Source organism: Talpa europaea (assembly GCF_964194135.1).
Source record: "Talpa europaea genome assembly, chromosome: 10".
Classification (NCBI taxonomy): Eukaryota; Metazoa; Chordata; class Mammalia; order Eulipotyphla; family Talpidae; genus Talpa; species Talpa europaea.
Genome location: NC_140077.1, coordinates 74502844 through 74520248, shown reverse-complemented (window position 1 = coordinate 74520248; position 17405 = coordinate 74502844). Strand labels below are relative to the sequence as shown.

At 52.8% G+C, this 17405-nt stretch overlaps 1 protein-coding gene across 1 annotated transcript; it reads left to right on the top strand.

Moving 5' to 3' along the window:
- Positions 1-10877: 10877 nt before the first annotated feature.
- Positions 10878-14421, top strand: PRELP (proline and arginine rich end leucine rich repeat protein; the record flags this gene model as incomplete). Its single annotated transcript, XM_084245995.1, has 2 exons — positions 10878-11841; positions 14246-14421. 2 exons carry the CDS (start codon positions 10878-10880, stop codon positions 14419-14421), a joined length of 1140 nt encoding a protein of 379 aa, XP_084102121.1.
- Between the last annotated feature and the right edge of the window lie 2984 nt (positions 14422-17405).

Here is a 17405-nt window from a genome sequence, read left to right as displayed (position 1 = left end):
GGAGCCCCCAGATGGGGTTTCTACCTGGGTGGGAATTGTGAGCAGGCCCTGACTGCTGAAATGAGCCTGAGACCCACCCCTGCAGTGTCCCCCTCCACCCCTGCCACTAACCACGCAGGCCAGCCCCAGGCCTCCATGCAGCCCGGCCTCAGCCTGACCATGCGGGAACATGGTGCAAACTACATAGCCTGACATTCCACCACTTTTTTCATCATCCACCTCATGTCATCCTTGACACGAGTGTCCTCTGGTCACACCAGCAAGGGAAAAATACTTCCCTTGGGGTGAAGCTACACCATGAATGTCCCTGAGACTCTAGGAGGGGGAGCCCCTTTCAGAGGAGACATGTACTGTCAGGGTCTGACTGTATAAAGCCAGTGAATAGTAAAATGCTCCCCCAGCCAATGCTTGAAACAATCCTCTGGTTGCCCCAGGCATGCCCTGGCAGAGACGGGACAGGGTTATGGCCTCCCAAGCCCCAACAGGCCCACCAGACACAAGCGTGGCTAAGGGCTGCTCACCTTGTGGCCAGAGAACAACAGAGCTGACATTTTAACCCGGTAGTTCAGACCCCAAAGCTCAGGTTTCTTCATACCACTGCTGGAAGAAAGCACAGAAGTCAGTGCAACACGTTTCTTACAAACCATGAATGAGGCCAGAGAGGGAGAGGGCCTTTCTGAGGTCACGCAGCGTATAAGAGGCAAAGCCCAGTCTCAGGATCCCAGCCCTCCTGCGTCTCCCACTCCAGAGGCTGTTTTGTCCTCTGAGAAGGGCAGGTTGGTTGAGGTGCCTGCAACTTTCGCCTTCTGGTGTCCCTGATTTGTCCCAACTCACTTCCTTTCTCAGTTGTGTCCCTAAACCAGTAGTTGTGACCTCAAATGTCTTCAAAGACAGGCAGGCAGGCAACTGAGCTGTTGGAACAGGAAATTTGTTGCTGCTTTGCAGTGGGAATGTGATGAGGGACACAGCAGTCATGGAACAGGTCTGCAAGGCAAGACTGCTACTTGAGCCGAAGTTCTTGTGCCATTTATTGAAGCAGACAGGCTAGTAAAAGCTAATCATGTGACAATGGTATGAGGAGTAGGGTCTGGAGAGTGGGATAGGAATGGGGGACAAAGTTTTACGAGGGACAGGGAAGGGGACATCGTGACCATGCGTCAAGAGACATTTGCGTCAGCAAAGTATGATGCTGTCACAGGCAGGGTTATCCCAAGACCGCCATGGAGATAGTCACGTAATCAGGTCAACAGCGGCCTAGGCATCCCCATGATACTAGCTATACTCCATAGGTAGTCAAGGAATGTTCTGCTGTGATTTGTAGATAGCAAATAGGTCACAGTTGCCCATGAGTGACCAGCTAGAAGCCAGCTCATAGGAACCCACACTGAGCAAGACATGGTGGCCCCTTTTGCTCGCAGTTTCATCCTGCATGGATGAAGTTACTTGTGATTAACCATGGTGGAAAACCGTCACTGACTATAAGCTATTTGGAGAGAGAGACCACATTCACATCACTTATTGCAGTGAATTGTTATCATAATCTTTTTTATTGTTAGTGATTGTTTTTACCCTCTTACTGTGCCTAGTTTATAAATTAAATTTTATCAGAGGAACAGAGAGTATGGCAATGGCATTATCTGTGGCCCCACACACCTGGGGGGGCTTGGCGCTCACCCCCCTTGGGTCAGGGGAGCTACCCTACTCTAGACCCTTGACTCTCAGACAAGATAGTGTAGTGGGATAGTGTCTGTGTTGGAGTGGGAAGAGCCTTCTCTGTCTAAAGTCTTCAAATTCAATTTATTTTTAAAGACAATACTTCAAGATACATTAATGGGGTCTGAGGGGTTGGGGACACGGATGGAACAAGACCGGCCATGAGCTGGTCAACATGGGGTTGACACTAATCTGCCTGAGTGTGTACATGTTTTAAATTTTCTTTGATCAAAAGAAAATTTTTATTTTTTTTAAATTAACATGCTATTAAAAAGCATATTGGGTGCTTCAAGACATATTAGCTTCACAGGCACCAATTAACAATGTCCAGACACTCCTGAACATTCCCCTGGCCATTTTTATCCTGCCCCACAAGTCTCTTCTGCACAGTTTAGGGTCTGGAAGGTGAGGGCGGGAGGGGGGAAGATGAGCTGGCTTGGGACGGGCTTGGAGTTGGTGGCCAATGGGCATCATCAATGCCCAAGAGTGTAGACTCTGGATGGATCCAGATGCAGGTCATAACCCCAGCCCACTGCCAGCTCCTCCCCAACCCCTGCCCATCCTTCCTGCCCTTCACTGCATCTTGCTCACACGGTCTTGCACTCTGCTTACCACTTACCACACAAGGGAAATAAGCAAATCTAAGGGTAAGGTCTTGCTTTGCAGAAAGGGTCATCTTCCATTCAGGTGAAAAATACACGCATGCATGGCTGGGCACATCCAGGGCTGATATGGATTGAGAGCGCAGCTGTGCAGACTTCCAGCAAGACCCTTCCAGCAGGATGTGGAAGGCACATGTTTGGAGTTGCAAGAGAGTGGGGAAAAAAGATGTGGGTTTGATTTTTCCTTCTTTTCTTAGGCTCACTACCATGCACCATTGTGTCTCTTCTAGACCCAAGCGTCTTCCTAGTTTATAAAGTGCTCGCATGTTTATGTTATTTAGTCTTCCCAACTCCACGAGGGAGCTATTAGTCCCATTCTACAGATGAGAAAAATGAGGCCCCATGTGCTCTACGAATGTCACTGTTTTGAGACACATCCTGCTCCCATGCTGGGAAAGTAACACCATAGCAACATCCGGCATCCGAGATAAGGCGCTGTCAGGAAGAGGAACGAAATAGACAGGGCTGGACCCAGCCATCCAGCTCTGGCTGCACAGAGGTGGCTTTTCATGCCTTTCCTTCTGCTAATTTGGCTCGCTTTCCAAACAAGGGTCAAACAATCTTGCCCCAGAAGCAGCAGCAGCAGCAGAAGGAACTGTTATTACAAACCGGCCCGTTAGTGGGCATGGCGTGTGGATGAAGTCTTCCTGAGTCTTGGCTGCCAAATAAAGACTTTATTGTTGTCATTCCTCCTTTCCCAAGCTCCCTCCCTCTCGTCTCTCCTCCCTCCCTCCTCCCCTCCCTTCCTCCAATCTGCCCCTCCCTCCCCCTAACCTAACCTCCCCACCCCTGTAGGAGCTGGTGGAAGAAAAGTCAGGCGAACACAAGCACCACGGGGCATCCGGACTCCAGCTGACTCTTGCTGCCGGCTCTGCTGAAGGGTGGGGGAGGAAGTGGAGGGAACCTTGCCGGGACTAAACCCAGAGCCCAGAGGAGAGGCAGGTGTGCAGAGGTAAGCAGTGGAGGTGGGCAGGACGAAGCTGCCTGCATCGGCTCTCCTCCTGCCCTGTCCAGCCTGGGTCTTGATCTCGTCTTTCCTCCCTCCCCCCACCTTTCTTCTTCCCTCTCAAAGGAGCGCAAATGCAGTCTTCCCCATTTCTTTCTACACCTCCTCTTCTCATTCTATACCCATGTGCTTGCTTCCCGCACAAAATAAGCTTTCCTGGGACAGATGTGGTGCAGATGTTCGTCGCAGCATGGAGAGTAGTACTGCACACTGTGTTCCTACAGATCAGGTGTTTCCATAGCAACCAGACTCTAGAACCCAGGTCTCATACCTTTCACACCTTGTTGTGACAAGGCACAGGCACACACGCACCACAGAGGCTGCCCCTCACACACACACATAAACACACACAGTGTGGAGACATCTGTTTCCTCCCCTCTGTGCTGCACTGACTGCACAGCTAGATCAGAGGGATGAGGCATCAGCGCGACTCTCACTCGCTCACATGCACACGCTGCGTCTTGTCTCTCACCATTGCACACGCCTCCCCAGCTGTGAGAGCAAAGAGAAAGTGCGTCTCTCACTGAGATGGCAGAGCTGAAAGAGAGTCATGTGTCCTGAGTCGAGGCCGAGCAGGGTGGAGATGAGCGAGGCAGGGGCGGGAAGGATTTCTTCATTTTTTAGAACTTACTTGGGTAGGAGGGACACCCGTGAGGCTTGCCAGCCTGCAGAGTCTTCCCAGCAGCTGAATCTGTCTGTCTCACTGGTATAAACCACTTGACTTTGGAAGAAAAAGAAAGCAACCAGCTTCTGAACCTTAGCGGTCCCGACTCCCAGCTCTAGAGGAGTTCATTTATTTTTTCTGTGGGCAGGCAGTAAAAGATTTCTCTTCACAGCCCTTTGGAAATGACCCCAGGTTAGTGAGGTTCCTGTGGCAGAGGCAGAAGGACCATAGTTCCTTGGTCAGTGAGGGAGGGGAGAACTGAAGTGGGTGATGAATGAGGCTCATTTCCAAACAGGGTGGACCCTCTCCATGCCCCCAACTCAGGGACAGTGATCCCTGAGGCAGCAAAGAGTGGGCTAGATCAGGGTCCCCAAATATGACTGGACTTCAAAATCACCGGGGGTCAAGAGGAAGGGTTGGGGACTTATTAAAAATATAACTGTCTGAACCCCTCACTCCAGACATACTGAATTGAAACCCAGGAACAGGTTGTGATGCACAGGGGAGTCTGATAGCCAGTCAGGACTTGGGGGTCTGGATCAGGGTGATGAGGGGGGCCCTTGCAGGGACTTAGGAAGCCAGGGCTCAGGCAAGTGTCAGGTGGGCAGAGAACAGCGTGACAGGACCACCTGATGGAGGGGCCCCAGAGTGTCCTGAAGAGGTCACCCTTTTGGGGGAGTGGGAGCAAACCCCTGAAGTAATGAGGTGGGCCTCCCTTCTTGCAGATACCAGCGCCATTTCAAAAGAAAGTTTCTGCAAGATAGCTCCAGAGAGCTTCTGTTTCCCCTCACCTGCTAATCTGCCTGCCCTGGGCCCTTCCATGTCCCTTCTAGATCCCTCTCCTCCTGCCCATCAGCTGTGTGTTCTCAGGGGCTCTCACAAGGTGGGCTAAACTGCAGGCTCTGCTCCCTCACCACCCTGCTGGGCAGCCCTGTGGTTGTGGAGGGGAAGTGAGTGAAAGCTGAATGGACAAAACAGTCAGGTGCAGGAGGGGAAGGGAAGCCCTGGGTCCTAGCAGGGCTCCACAGGGGGCCAGGCGCTACCTTCCCCAGCCAGCACCCTTCACCTCTGCAGGGAGGCCTGGGGCAGTTACCGGGTGAGATTTCCCCAGGTGGCTGTGGCTTCAGTGGGTTCTTCAGCTAGTGGGTTCTGAGGCTCATATGTGATCTCACAGGCCCCATGGCGGGGCGGGGCTGCCTGTAATTGCTGAGGAAATCCTTGAGCCAGTAACTGCTGCCAGGATCGCTGGCTCCAGACAGACAGCAGGCTGCCCTCTGACCCAGCTGACAGCAAAGCCATCCCCTTTACTTTGAAGAGACAACACTTACCATCCACTGAGCATCGGCTCATTTAACCCTCAGAGCAACCTGATGAGGGGACGCTGGGAGCCTCTGTGATACGGGGAAGGCCCAGGAGAAGTGACGAGATCAGCCCTGGGGCACCTGCTAGCTGAAGACTTCCAGGGTTGCACCCAGGTCTCCAACCACCCAAAGCACCTTCTAGGCTTTTTCCAGGGAGGCAGTGCTCAGGGAGGGAGGCAGAGAGGACAGGATGGTGGGGACAGGCCGTCGGAGAAGAGCCACCTCCGCTTGTCCCTTCCCTCGGAATGGGAATCTTGCTCTTCTGGACTAGTGGCCCAAGGCCAAAAAAACTTCTTTCTGTTTACACTTTGCCTTGTGGTGGATGCTGGGGAGACAGATGGTCTCTCCATAATAGTGTTATGTTTATTTTTAGCACTTTTTGATCTGCAGAACATTTGAAAGTCTCTTGTTACACTTGCTTCTGACAACAACTGGGTGAGGGATATAGGGCCAGGGCAGATTTTGTTATTCCCATTTATAGATAAGGAGACTGAGGCTGAGAACCTTTGTCCCCTGACCAGAAAGCATCATGGTCCTCCCCCCACCCCGTGTCCTATCAGGCTTATACTTCTTCCCATCTTACCCTCGGGGAGAGGGTCAGTGTGCCGATGGGGATTGAATTCATCATGTCCCATGAACCCCTTCTGGCACCTCAGGACCATGCCACCCTGAAAGGGTCTCAGGTAGCCTGGGTAGCCCTGGCTCATCCTCAGCTAAGGAATGGGCTGAGACCACCAAATTCTCCTGACTTCTGGGCCCCTCTGAGCTACAGGGAGGTATGAAGGAGGCTGAAAGGTGCCTTGCGGTGTCTGAGTTAAGAACAGATAGAAGGGAACAAAGAGATGTCATCCTAATTCTACAGATGGGCTCTGAGCAGTGTATCTGGCTGTGTCCACTCTGGAGGCTCACAGGCAACCAACTAGATAGGAAATCTGGCAAGAAAGGAGAATGCCAGCGAGAATGCCAGGAAATCCTCTAACCTTGAGAGATAGGCCAGACCTCACTCCCAACCCAGCCCCAACGCCACCCCAAGCACCCTCAAACTAGCTCCCAAAGCTTTGACAAACTCATGTGGGCCTCAACCCTGCCTACCCCTCACCTCATGTTGCCCCAGTGCTTGAACCTTCAATGAATAAACTCATTAGGTAAACAGGGCAGAGAGGGCTATTGGACTTTAAAAGAGAAGAATATCTTCAGAGAATCTGCTCTTTTACCAACAAGTGAAAAAATAAATCCCTGCTGTCATGGAGGTTTCATGCCCCGCAGCAGGCCCTCACAGGTGCCATGCTCCTTGCTCTTCATACAGATGAGGAGCCTGCGGCCTGGGGAGGAGGGTCAGGCAGGGATTCGAGCCAGATCAGCCGAACTGAAATTTGAATTTAAAACCCTCTTAGGAGATGTTCTTGAATGAAGAGTAAATCTGGGATCTGGCAAAGCAATGGCTTCCCCCCACAAAGCAGCAGCTATTGGAGAGCTGATGGCAACAGAGCTGACCAGCTGGTGTTGTGGGTGGTCAGCAGCAACCCTGGCTGAAGGGAGAGCGGGAAGTTGGGAGGGGCTGTGCCTGCAAAGGCATGAGAAATTCCAGTCACACACACTTAAGACCCACTTGAAGGAAACCTACAATTGGACAGAAGGTTCTGGAAGGCAAAAGTGTGACTGTGGGCTTTATGAGGTAGGGAGGAGATTACAACTCCTTTTATTCTGAGGGCTCAGAGACCTCCAGTCCCTCACATAGTTTCTGGCCTCGGTTCCCTAGGATGTCACCACGCATCGCCAGAGCGGTGGCCACCCTCTCAATTCTTCCCTCAGAAGAGGAATTCCAGCAGGAAGAGGCATTTCCTCAGGAGGAAAACCTTAGAAATGAACACGGTTTCCTCAAGAGAGAAGCACGGACACATAGTGTCTCAGCCGCTAGGCGAAGAGAAAGGGAGTTGACAGATCCAACTTCCCATGGAATAGGCCCAGGAGCTTCTCTGCAGGAAACTCCTATGGGTTCTGGGAGGAGCTGAGCCAGCCCCTGGCCCTCAGGTTTGGGATATAAAAGGGTCAGAGGACTGGTGGAAGCTAACCCAAGGGGCTGGAGCTGGAGGTGGGGTTGGGTGTGAGATAGGCCTATGTTCATGGTAAATGGAAGGAGCAGGGAGGACCTGTGTTCCTGTCACTCCTGACCATGGAGACCAGGGCTCCCCAGGCCCAAGAACACTCCACACCCCCTCAGCGAAGGCCAGCCCTGCCGGAGGCCCCATTCCCCAAGGAAACCCCAGGCAAGCTTCACATACTTAACTGGGGAGCCAGGTAGATATTTCTGTCGACAAAAGCAGTGAAAGGAAAACCAGTGTTAGAAGCCTCCTTGGACAGAACGTCTCAGGACAGGAGATTTCCTGCTTATCTTTAGGTTTCTGAAGATAAGATCTGGGTGATCAGGAAAAAAATAAATACCAAGAGGAATGCCAATAAAAAAATTCAGGGTCATAAAAATTGGGCCTTCTAAAAATAGTTGTTGGCATCATGGTAATGCTTTAACCACCCCCCCCCAATTTATATGCAATATGATTGTGCTAATTTCTAGAAGAATATGGGACTTATAAAGTATTAATTCATAAATCGCAAATCACAAGTGGTGTGGGATCTGACAGCAGGGCCCATGTTCAGTCTGACAATGAATGCTTTCTCTTTCTAGTTCTTTCTGTGTACCCTCAACAGGAGATAAAGCCAAGACCTCTGTGCTCGGAGCCCTCCTGGACCCCATGGAGAGGCCTGTGGGGTAGATATCTTAGAGGAGAGGAACAGCCAGAGGGGCTACAGGACTAGCTCGCCCCCTTCCTCCTGTCTGCCTTCTTCCCCCACCCCTCCTTCCCACACACTCACACCAAGGACATGTGAGCATGAGTTAGCTTGTGTGTTTGGTGTGAGAGGGTGTGGGGTGTGAGAGGTGTGGGATGGTATCAAAGGTGGCATGTGTGTGTGTGTGTGTGTGTGTGTGTGTGTGAAAGGTGTGGGGAGACGCCCTTCACCCTCTGGGATTGAACTCGCTCCTGTTTTGGGTCACATTCATGTTCCTCCTGAGCATCTGGCTGAGGACCAAGCAGATGGGGAGGGGCTTCTATTGTCTTCCTTTGAGCAAAGCCAGACTGGAGCTGGGCCTGGGTCAAGCAAGGCAGGAGCCCAGGCTGGTGCAGGCAAGGATGAAGGGGAGCAGGAGGTAAGGTCACCAGGGCCAAACCACTCTAGCAGACTTGATCTTAGAGAACCTCAAGAAGCATCCCTAGGGTGTCCCAGACCCCAGCAAGGAGGTCCAGTGGACACAATAGGGAACAGGGGCCCAGAGAGGAGAGTTGAGGGGGTATCACAGGACAATGATGGTCTTGGAGACAGGAAGGTACCAGAAACCCCTTGCTGAACCCATCTCGGCAGGCCAGGGAGGGAAGCTTTGTGCAGCTCCTACTTTCTGTTTAAGCCCTGGGACTATTACTATTCCCCTGGCTTAATTCAACCCAAACCCCAGGGTCCTATCCGAGGGGTTAGCAGGACCTATTCCACCACGTCACTGAGGCCAGCAGGAGTTCTTGGCAACCCACTGCGATACCATCGTCAGTGGACACAGGGAATAGGTGAAAAGAAATGAAAGTGTTTTCCCAACCATTCTCTGTCCCTTCCCAGTTTATTTTCCCAGGAGCCTCTCTATCTGGGGAGAAATTCTTGGTGTGTTTCCTGCTGGCAAAGACCAGTGTTCTCTGAGCTGAGCACAGGGGCCAGGAGAGGGGAGGCCCGGGGCTCTAGCACAGAGCCCTGCTCTGGAAGGCAGCAGACCTGAGGTTTTGTCCTGGGTCAGCTAATAAATAGCTTCTTGGCCTTGGCAAGCCCCTTCTACCTTCTAGAACTCAATTTTTATAAAGCGTGGAATCTGAGCTTGACTGGTGGATTCCAAACCATTTTTAGCAATACAGCTTTTTTTTTTTTTTCCAAATGCTTTTGCAACCTTGTAAAGCTAGGGGATGTCACAGTCCTTGTCTGTGCACTCACAACTATATGACTCCAACACAGAATGCAAAAAAACAACAGGGTTTATTTACAAGTGTGAAATTAGGGGAAAGGAAGGAGATTTGAAGGACACAAATGGCCATCTGTCTGACCCCAGAGAGTGTCCAATAGTCTAAACCGCTAGTCTAAATTGGACCGCTAGTGTCCAATAGTCTAAAAAGCCGCTTGTGAATGATGGCATTTTCCTTCTGACAAGAGCCTGAGAGCCTGGAGCTGGTGGCACACCAGTAAGTGGTGGCAGGACCCAACTCACAGTGGTAGCTGGAGGTGATCACAGGTGGTACCGTAGAGGCAGCAGCCAGGAGCAGCAGTCCGAAGATCAGGTTGGGCAGTGCCAGAGGCAATAGCAACAGGAGACAGCTCTAGAGGTAGTAGAGGCACAGGCCAGTGCCACTGGTCAGTAGGCAGTATCGAGAATCAGGCTGAGGTGGACAGCTCTTAAAGGTGCCAGGCACAGGCCAACAGTCCAGTTAGCAGGTGATGTTGGGGCCCAGCTCTTAGAAGTGCCCTGCACAGATCAATGGCACCAGTCAGGAGGTGGTACCAGCAGATCTGAAATGAAGGTCTTCCAGGTGAGAGTCCCGAGAGTATCTGAATCTATCTGCTGCCCAAGCATTTTCTGGCTTTCGGGGTCCATGGGTTTCAAACCTGACTGGCACATTTTCAAAACTGATGAGAGCTTCAAAAACCCACCCCCACCCCCAACATGTGAAACCCAACCTGTGCTGAGGTTGCTGTCTTATGCAGTAGAGCCAGCTCACTCCACTGCACCCCCAAACTAGGAGCCATGGAGCTCCTCTTACACTTTAAACCTCAGTATATATAATATATATATATAACAGATTAAAAAAAAAAACAGTTGCTCAGCTTGGCACAGGTTTAGGTTGGGGGTTCCCCAGAGCCACCCCCTCTATCCACTTCACTCAGGGGGCCTCCATAGAAATGGGAGCTCAGTTTGAAAGCCACCATGTTATGGGGTCTCTAAGGACCCTCCCAGACATAACCCCAGGACTCTGTAGAGCTCATGTATTCCAACATCCCTCTTATAAGGACAGGGTTGATGTTTTCATGCAGTGGATGGGGAGACTGAGGGACATACAGTGAGCTTAGGGGTCTTGTTCAACAGGCCCTAGACTCCTAATCACTGCCCAACATTCTTTCTTCCAGACAGCTCCCCCTCTCCAGAGCAGCCCTCATTGTGGTAAACATTGAGTGGCCAGGCCTCTGGACAGGGGATCCAGACTCTCAAGCCCTTTTGACTTTCTCGCCTGCTGGCTATAAGCAAACAAGGAGACTTTTCCACAGTCCTATAGCCAGAGCCTGCCCCGGCCAACTCTGGCCACAAAGCCCTGCAGGCATCTGATGTCTGGGGCCCAACAGGCTAATGAGCTCCCATGTTTCCTCCCTGCAGGTGCATTACTTGGATCATGAGGTCATCCCTCTGCTGGCTCCTCCCACTTCTCCTCATCTTGGCCTCAGGGGCCCAAGGCCAGTCAACGAGACGACCAAGACCCAGGCCCAGGCCAAAACCCAGACCCAGGCCCACACCCAGCTTTTCTCAGTCCCCGGAACCATCAGAGCCAACAGACCTGCCCCCTCCACTCCCCCCGGGCCCACCATCTATCTTCCCTGACTGTCCCCGGGAATGCTACTGCCCCTACGACTTCCCGTCTGCCCTCTACTGTGACAGCCGCAACCTCCGAAAGGTCCCCGTCATCCCGTCCCGCATCCATTACCTCTATCTCCAGAACAACTTCATCTCCGAGCTCCCGGTGGAGTCCTTCAAGAATGCCTCAGGCCTGAGGTGGATCAACCTGGACAACAACCGAATTCGCAAGATAGACCAGAGGGTGCTGGAGAAGCTCCCCAGCCTGGTGTTCCTCTACATGGACAAGAACCAGCTGGAGGAGGTGCCTGCGGCCCTGCCCCGGAACCTGGAGCAGCTGAGGCTGAGCCAGAACCAGATCTCCCGGATCCCACCCGGCGTCTTCAGCAAGCTGGAGAATCTGCTGCTCCTCGATCTCCAAAATAACAAGCTGAGTGACGGCGTCTTCAAGCCCGACACCTTCCAGGGCCTCAAGAACCTCATGCAGCTCAATCTGGCCCACAACATCCTGAGAAAGATGCCCCCCAAGGTGCCCCCGGCCATCCACCAACTCTACCTGGACAGCAACAGGATCGAGACCATCCCTAACGGTTACTTCAAGGGCTTCCCCAACCTCGCCTTCATTCGGCTTAACTACAACAAGCTGTCGGACAGAGGGCTCCCCAAGAATTCCTTCAACCTCTCCAACCTGCTCGTGCTCCACCTGGCCCACAACAAGATCAGCAGTGTGCCCGCCATCAACAACCGGCTGGAGCACCTGTACCTCAACAACAACAGTATTGAGAGTGAGTGGGGCCAGGAGCTGCACGGGGTCCTTGGGTGGGTGGTTCCAAAGGGACCCTGTTTGGCATGGGACTTCAAATCTTGGCCTTACTACTTTGCTATCTGTGTGATCTTGGAAAGATCTGGCAAGATCTGGAAAGGTTCCTCCTCTGTAAGATGAGCATGGTAATAGTAGTACCCTCTGTCACAAAGCTGAGGTGGGGATTTAATAGTTTAATAATTTCATAATTTAATAGTATAATAGGGCAGAGGGCCCAGAGTTCCATGCTTGAAGGGGGCTAGGCTTTCCTCCTCATCCCCTCTCATCAACCTCAGTTTTTCTGCTTTCTGGAGAATACAGCCATGCTTGTTCTCCAAAAAGCTTAATAGCGACCTTTCCATGCCCGCTCTAGAATGCCCTGGTCATGTTGGTTGCTGAAACTGGTGCCATGAGAGGAAGCTTCTTCCCAAGTCCGAGCTCAGGTTTTGAAGTGCTGTAAAAAGTACCCACTAAGAGGTGGCTGTCTGCTCAGACTTTTGCAACTGGTCAAAATGCAGAGGCCAGAAAAGAATGCTGTGGGCAGGCTGAGCGGCACAGGGTGCTTTCTGAATCTTCCTGGACTGCTGGAATATTTAGTCATATAAGACAGTACATCTGAGGCCGAATTTGCTTAAACCACATTTAGAGGGTTCTGGGTTTAGGATATCAACTGCAGATCAGAGAAGGGGTCAAAAGTGTCACCTCAGAGCAGAATATCCAGCAGAAAGACGAAAAAAAAAAAAAAAACAAAAGAGAAAAATAGTATCTGGCCCTTGGACAAAAGCAGGCTGTACCCACAAAAGGATGCAGCAGACCTGAAGGGAGAAAGGGCGCCCCTCACAAAACATTAGGAGCCTTTCACTTCCAAGCCAGAGTGAGGAGGAGACTGTTGAATTTCCACAACCTGGAAACCCATGAATGGGAAGACAGGTTGTGCACTCGCCTGGGCCGGGGGGAGGGGGGGTGCACTTTCTTCTTAAAAATGGTGCAAGAAGCAAATTCAGGAAAAAGGAAAACTAATTTTACCCCTTGTGGGTAGTAAACTGGTCCAAATACAGACAGAAAGATACTCTGATTTACAAATAACTGCTCTCTACTGCGCTGAGGAAGCCCAGGCTGGTGGGGGTTACTCAGCCTTCTGAGGCTGAAGACAGAGAAGTCACACCCGGGGCACACATGTCCACCCCCAGCCAGCCTGTCTCCTGTGTCACTGCCAGAATGGCTGGGTGGGCCCAGGGCTAGTGCCATGATTATTTTCCAGCAGCGGTCAGGAGGAGGCCATCTTTAGTGTCCTTTCCGGTTTGCAGCCGCCTCCACCAGTGTTCCTCGCTGATAGGAAGGACAAGCACCACTCTCACCTGTTCACAGATTTGGGAACTGAGCATCAGGTGGTGAGATGCCAGCCCAAAGGCACACAGGCCACAAGAAGGAAATCTGCCTGTTCAGGCTCTGCTGCTCCAGTGATGGAGAGAGGGAAGAGGAGGAGAGGAAAAGAGGATAGAAGGAGGAGGAAGGGGAGAATAAAAAATTCATCTAGAAGATGCTGCTTCCGATGTCTATCTGACGAGAAGCAAAGGAGAGCACAGATTCTCACTTGCTGGCTGAAAACCTCTCACAATTTGGCCAGAACTTACCTTTTCAGATCACTCTTCCTAGAATCAATAATCACATCAGAATCATTATTTGTCGGGGTACCCGGGTCCCCGTGCCCTCCCAGGGCTCCTCTTCCTGTCACCCCATCTTCTGTCCGTCCTCAAGCCTCACACTCAGTTCACGGGGAAACCTCCACAGTAATCTCAGACCCACCTGCCGGCCTCATCTCCCCTCACCCCACAGTTCTTCACTCGGTGACCAGACTCATCGTAGGACCCTTCCAGGTTTAACCAGGGCTCTCGGGTCACCCACCCTGACGTCCCCAACCTGACGTGGGTCCTGCTCAGGGCTGCACCTCAAGCCGCAGGTCCAGGCCCCCATCCTCAGCGGAGCGCCTGAAACTGTTCTGTTTGTGACTCTCAGACTTGCCCTCAGCTCTTGGCCTCCATGAAGTGATTCCAACAGGCCCCTCTACCTGACACCACGCCCACCTGTGGTGGCCTCTAAAGCTCAGCTCAAAGCTTCCTTCCCTCATGACTCTCCAGGGTGAATTTCCAATAACAGTTGTATATCGATTCCCAAATTTTGTTTCGTTTGTTTTTTACAAACGAGTAAACCAAGCCTGGAGGCTAGGGCCTCCAAGCCCCACGTTCCCAGAGTCAGCCGGTCGGAGCAGAGATCTCCAGGGTCCCCTTCCTACCTCATCATTGCCTCCAGCCCTGCTCTGGCTGAGGCCCTTCCCCCTTGGGCCCCTCCCCATGTCTCTTGCTGACTCTCTCCTTCTCTTTCCATAGAAATCAATGGGACGCAGATTTGCCCCAACGATGTCCTTGCCTTCCACGACTTCTCCTCGGATCTGGAGAACGTTCCCCACCTCCGCTACCTGCGGCTGGACGGGAACTACCTGAAGCCGCCCATCCCCCTGGACCTCATGATGTGCTTCCGCCTGCTGCAGTCCGTCGTCATCTAGGCTTCCTCTGCCCCGGGCCTTCTCTAACCACCCCTGAATGCCGGCGGCCAGTGCCCACCATTTGTTTCCTCTGCCTCCCTTTCTTTGCCTTTCCTCCCACCCTGCCCCCCTTCCATAGCCACTGCACCTGCAGCCTCTGGAGCAAATCCTCTAAGGCCTCGCCTTGGCCCCATCCAGCTCAAAGACAACAATGCACACCCAAACTTCTACACCCCCACCCCCAGCACAGATATGTGTCTGAAGATGTCATATCCCCTTCTCTGTCCTCCTCCCACATCACTCCTGGGTAAGTCTGGGACTGGCATCTGGATTGGTCCTAGCCACAGCGAGCAGCGCCACCCAGAGGTGAGGTTTGGAAATTCCTGCTGGAGACTCCACTGTGGGTAGCTCTGGCCTAAAGAGACTGAGAAACCCAGGGCCTGGCCAAGGACCCTGTCTTCCAAAACAGCTTCCCCACCACCCTGTTCCCTGGCACCAGACATCAGTCACCAGACTCTCTGCTTTCCTCTGTTCTCCAGAAGGGAAGTGCAAGGGAATGGGCTGGGGTGAGGGTTGGGGAGAAGGTCGGAGTGCCCACAGGGCCTACATCTGGCCGTCTCTTCACAGGGATGAGCTGGAACTGCCACTTCCTTCTTCTCCAGGGAGCACAGCAAATGCACCTCTGGCTGGGCCTCTCTATTCCAAGAGACTGAGCAGGGAGGGACGGTCAAAGACCGGTTCAAGGAACTGGGAGTCAGCCAGCAGGAGAGGGGTGGGAGTCAGGGCTTGAGGACAAGCCCCCGTGGGTGCAGGGGGGTCCTGCTGCTCCTGTGGCCATTCTGGGCAAGAGGCCTAAGACCCTGGGGAACACAGTGTACTGGACGGAGGGTACAGAGCGCTGTCCCGCCCCACCATCTGTTCTCTGTCAGTGTGGAGAGGCCCACCCTTTCCACCCCTTGAGCAGACCCTGGGAACCCACAAGAAAGGGAGGAGCATGTGGAAATCTCCCAGAAGCCTCTCCGGCATGTGCACATGGGCCTCTCCTAGGAGACAGACACATCAGTGACACCTGGTGGCCAGTACAGGTCACAGCGGACTCCTAGCTTCCTCCTCACCTCTGGGGTGGTTTCCCAAGGTCACAGAGCTGGTCTCAGGTTCCAGCTAAAAGGCCACAGCTTGCACATGGTCTCTCTCTCTTCTGGGGCTTAAAAGGCACTGGGACAGGGCTGATACCCGTGATGAGTTAGCAGAAAGGGGGACCCTGGGGACCCCAGGTGAGGAGGATGCGGTTTACTGTCTACCTTTGCAGGTCCCTTTCGCTCTCAACCCACGCATCTGTAAAACAAGGGGGTGATAAGGTGCTGCTCCCAGGAGCCTCCGTGCTCATGTTCCCGTCTGTGGCCCCACTCTTCAGACCAGACTAACCCAACGCAGTATCCCCTTCCCTTGCAGTAATTTATTCCCTCCCCCAAGATCCCCGCCTCCCCGCCTGGCCAGGGGGATGGCGTGGCAGACCTCCTAGTAGAGCCGGGATGCCATAGCTGACTATCCTTCCCCTTCCCCGTGACTCCCTGCAGGGGAAGTTCTAGAATTAAGCCAGGATGAGAAAAGCTCAAGGGTGGGGGGTGTTTAAAAGTTAGATTAAGCTAGGTCCCTCACTCCAAGAAATTCCCATTATTCTTTCTCAACTTTCCCTTGTGCTGATGAGCAGAAAATGTTTCATCATGGCTGCCTTCCCGTCCCACACAACTGCCTCATTTTCCCGGGCTGCAGCTGCTTTCTCAAGTCTCCTGCTTAAAGTCAGTATATTGCTGTGGCTGGAGCGACCTGGTGCTAGGGCCTGGGTGAGCCCCGCTTCTTCGCCTTCTTCACACCTCCCAATCTCAGCCCTTCTGTTGAGGCCCTCAGGGGAGCCTGGCTCCTGTGGCCAACACCCCCCTCACCCCCATGCTCCCGCAAAGCTGAACTGTCCATGCAGCGGTGACATAATCACCATCACCCCATTGCTGCCTCGTCTCCTCAGTGGCACCCTGCAGCTGGGCGCCAGAGGGGACTTACAGCACCCACTGCCCCCATGTGCTGATTCCCCTTGGGGTCAAGGAAGCCACCTCCTCCACAACAAGTTTACTCCCTCGGCCCTGTGGGCACCTACCCACAGGTGCATAGTAGCTGTGTACATGTTCCCTGTGCATATAGTCATTCTTTCTGCAAGACCATGTTACTCTGTGAAAAGCTCTCACATTACAACATGCTTTGCAGCAGAGGAAATAAAGTAGTAAAAAAGCCTCCCGCTTGAACTTGGTGGTGTGAACAGGGCGAGAATGATGCCTTAAGTCATGCCGCCCCTCCCCCATCATTGCTCTGAGAAGATGGTGGAGAAATGACCCTCTTAAGAAATTCTAAGAACATGATTCCAAAACTTCTTGGCAAATTTCCCCAAAACTCACAGCCCTCATGAAAAATTATTCCCAAAGTCATACCGGAGACCTGACATTTGAAGTCCAAAGCCCAGGCTCTTCGGAACCACAGGTCTCCCCCATACTCACAGATACCCACAGACAGGAAGCAGCACCATGCCTGTCCTGGAGAGTTGCAGACAGCTGGGGAGACACGGTAAGAAGAAGAGTTGCAGACAGCTGGGGAGACACGGTAAGAAGGAGCAGTGGGGTGGGGCTGAATCAAGGGTGGAGAGCCTGGTGAAGAGGCCTCTATCTTGGGGGGGGACCCAGAAAGCAAAAAGTTCGGGAGACCTGGAGTCTGGAGTACGCTGTGGGGTGTTTCTGTGTCTGCGGAGGAGGGAGGGTGGGTTTCAGCGATGTGGCTACCCACCCTGGGCAGGGAATCTCCCCTTGCTGTCCAAACAGTGGGGGTTCCTGAAATCTCCTCCTCCGCCTTGCTCCTGGCTCCTGGAAAGGTCAGCTGGCCAGACTTCAGTCCCCACTGCCTGCCTCCTCTGATCCTCAACATGCCTGTGCTTCTCCTAATGAGGTTCGGATTCAAAGGGC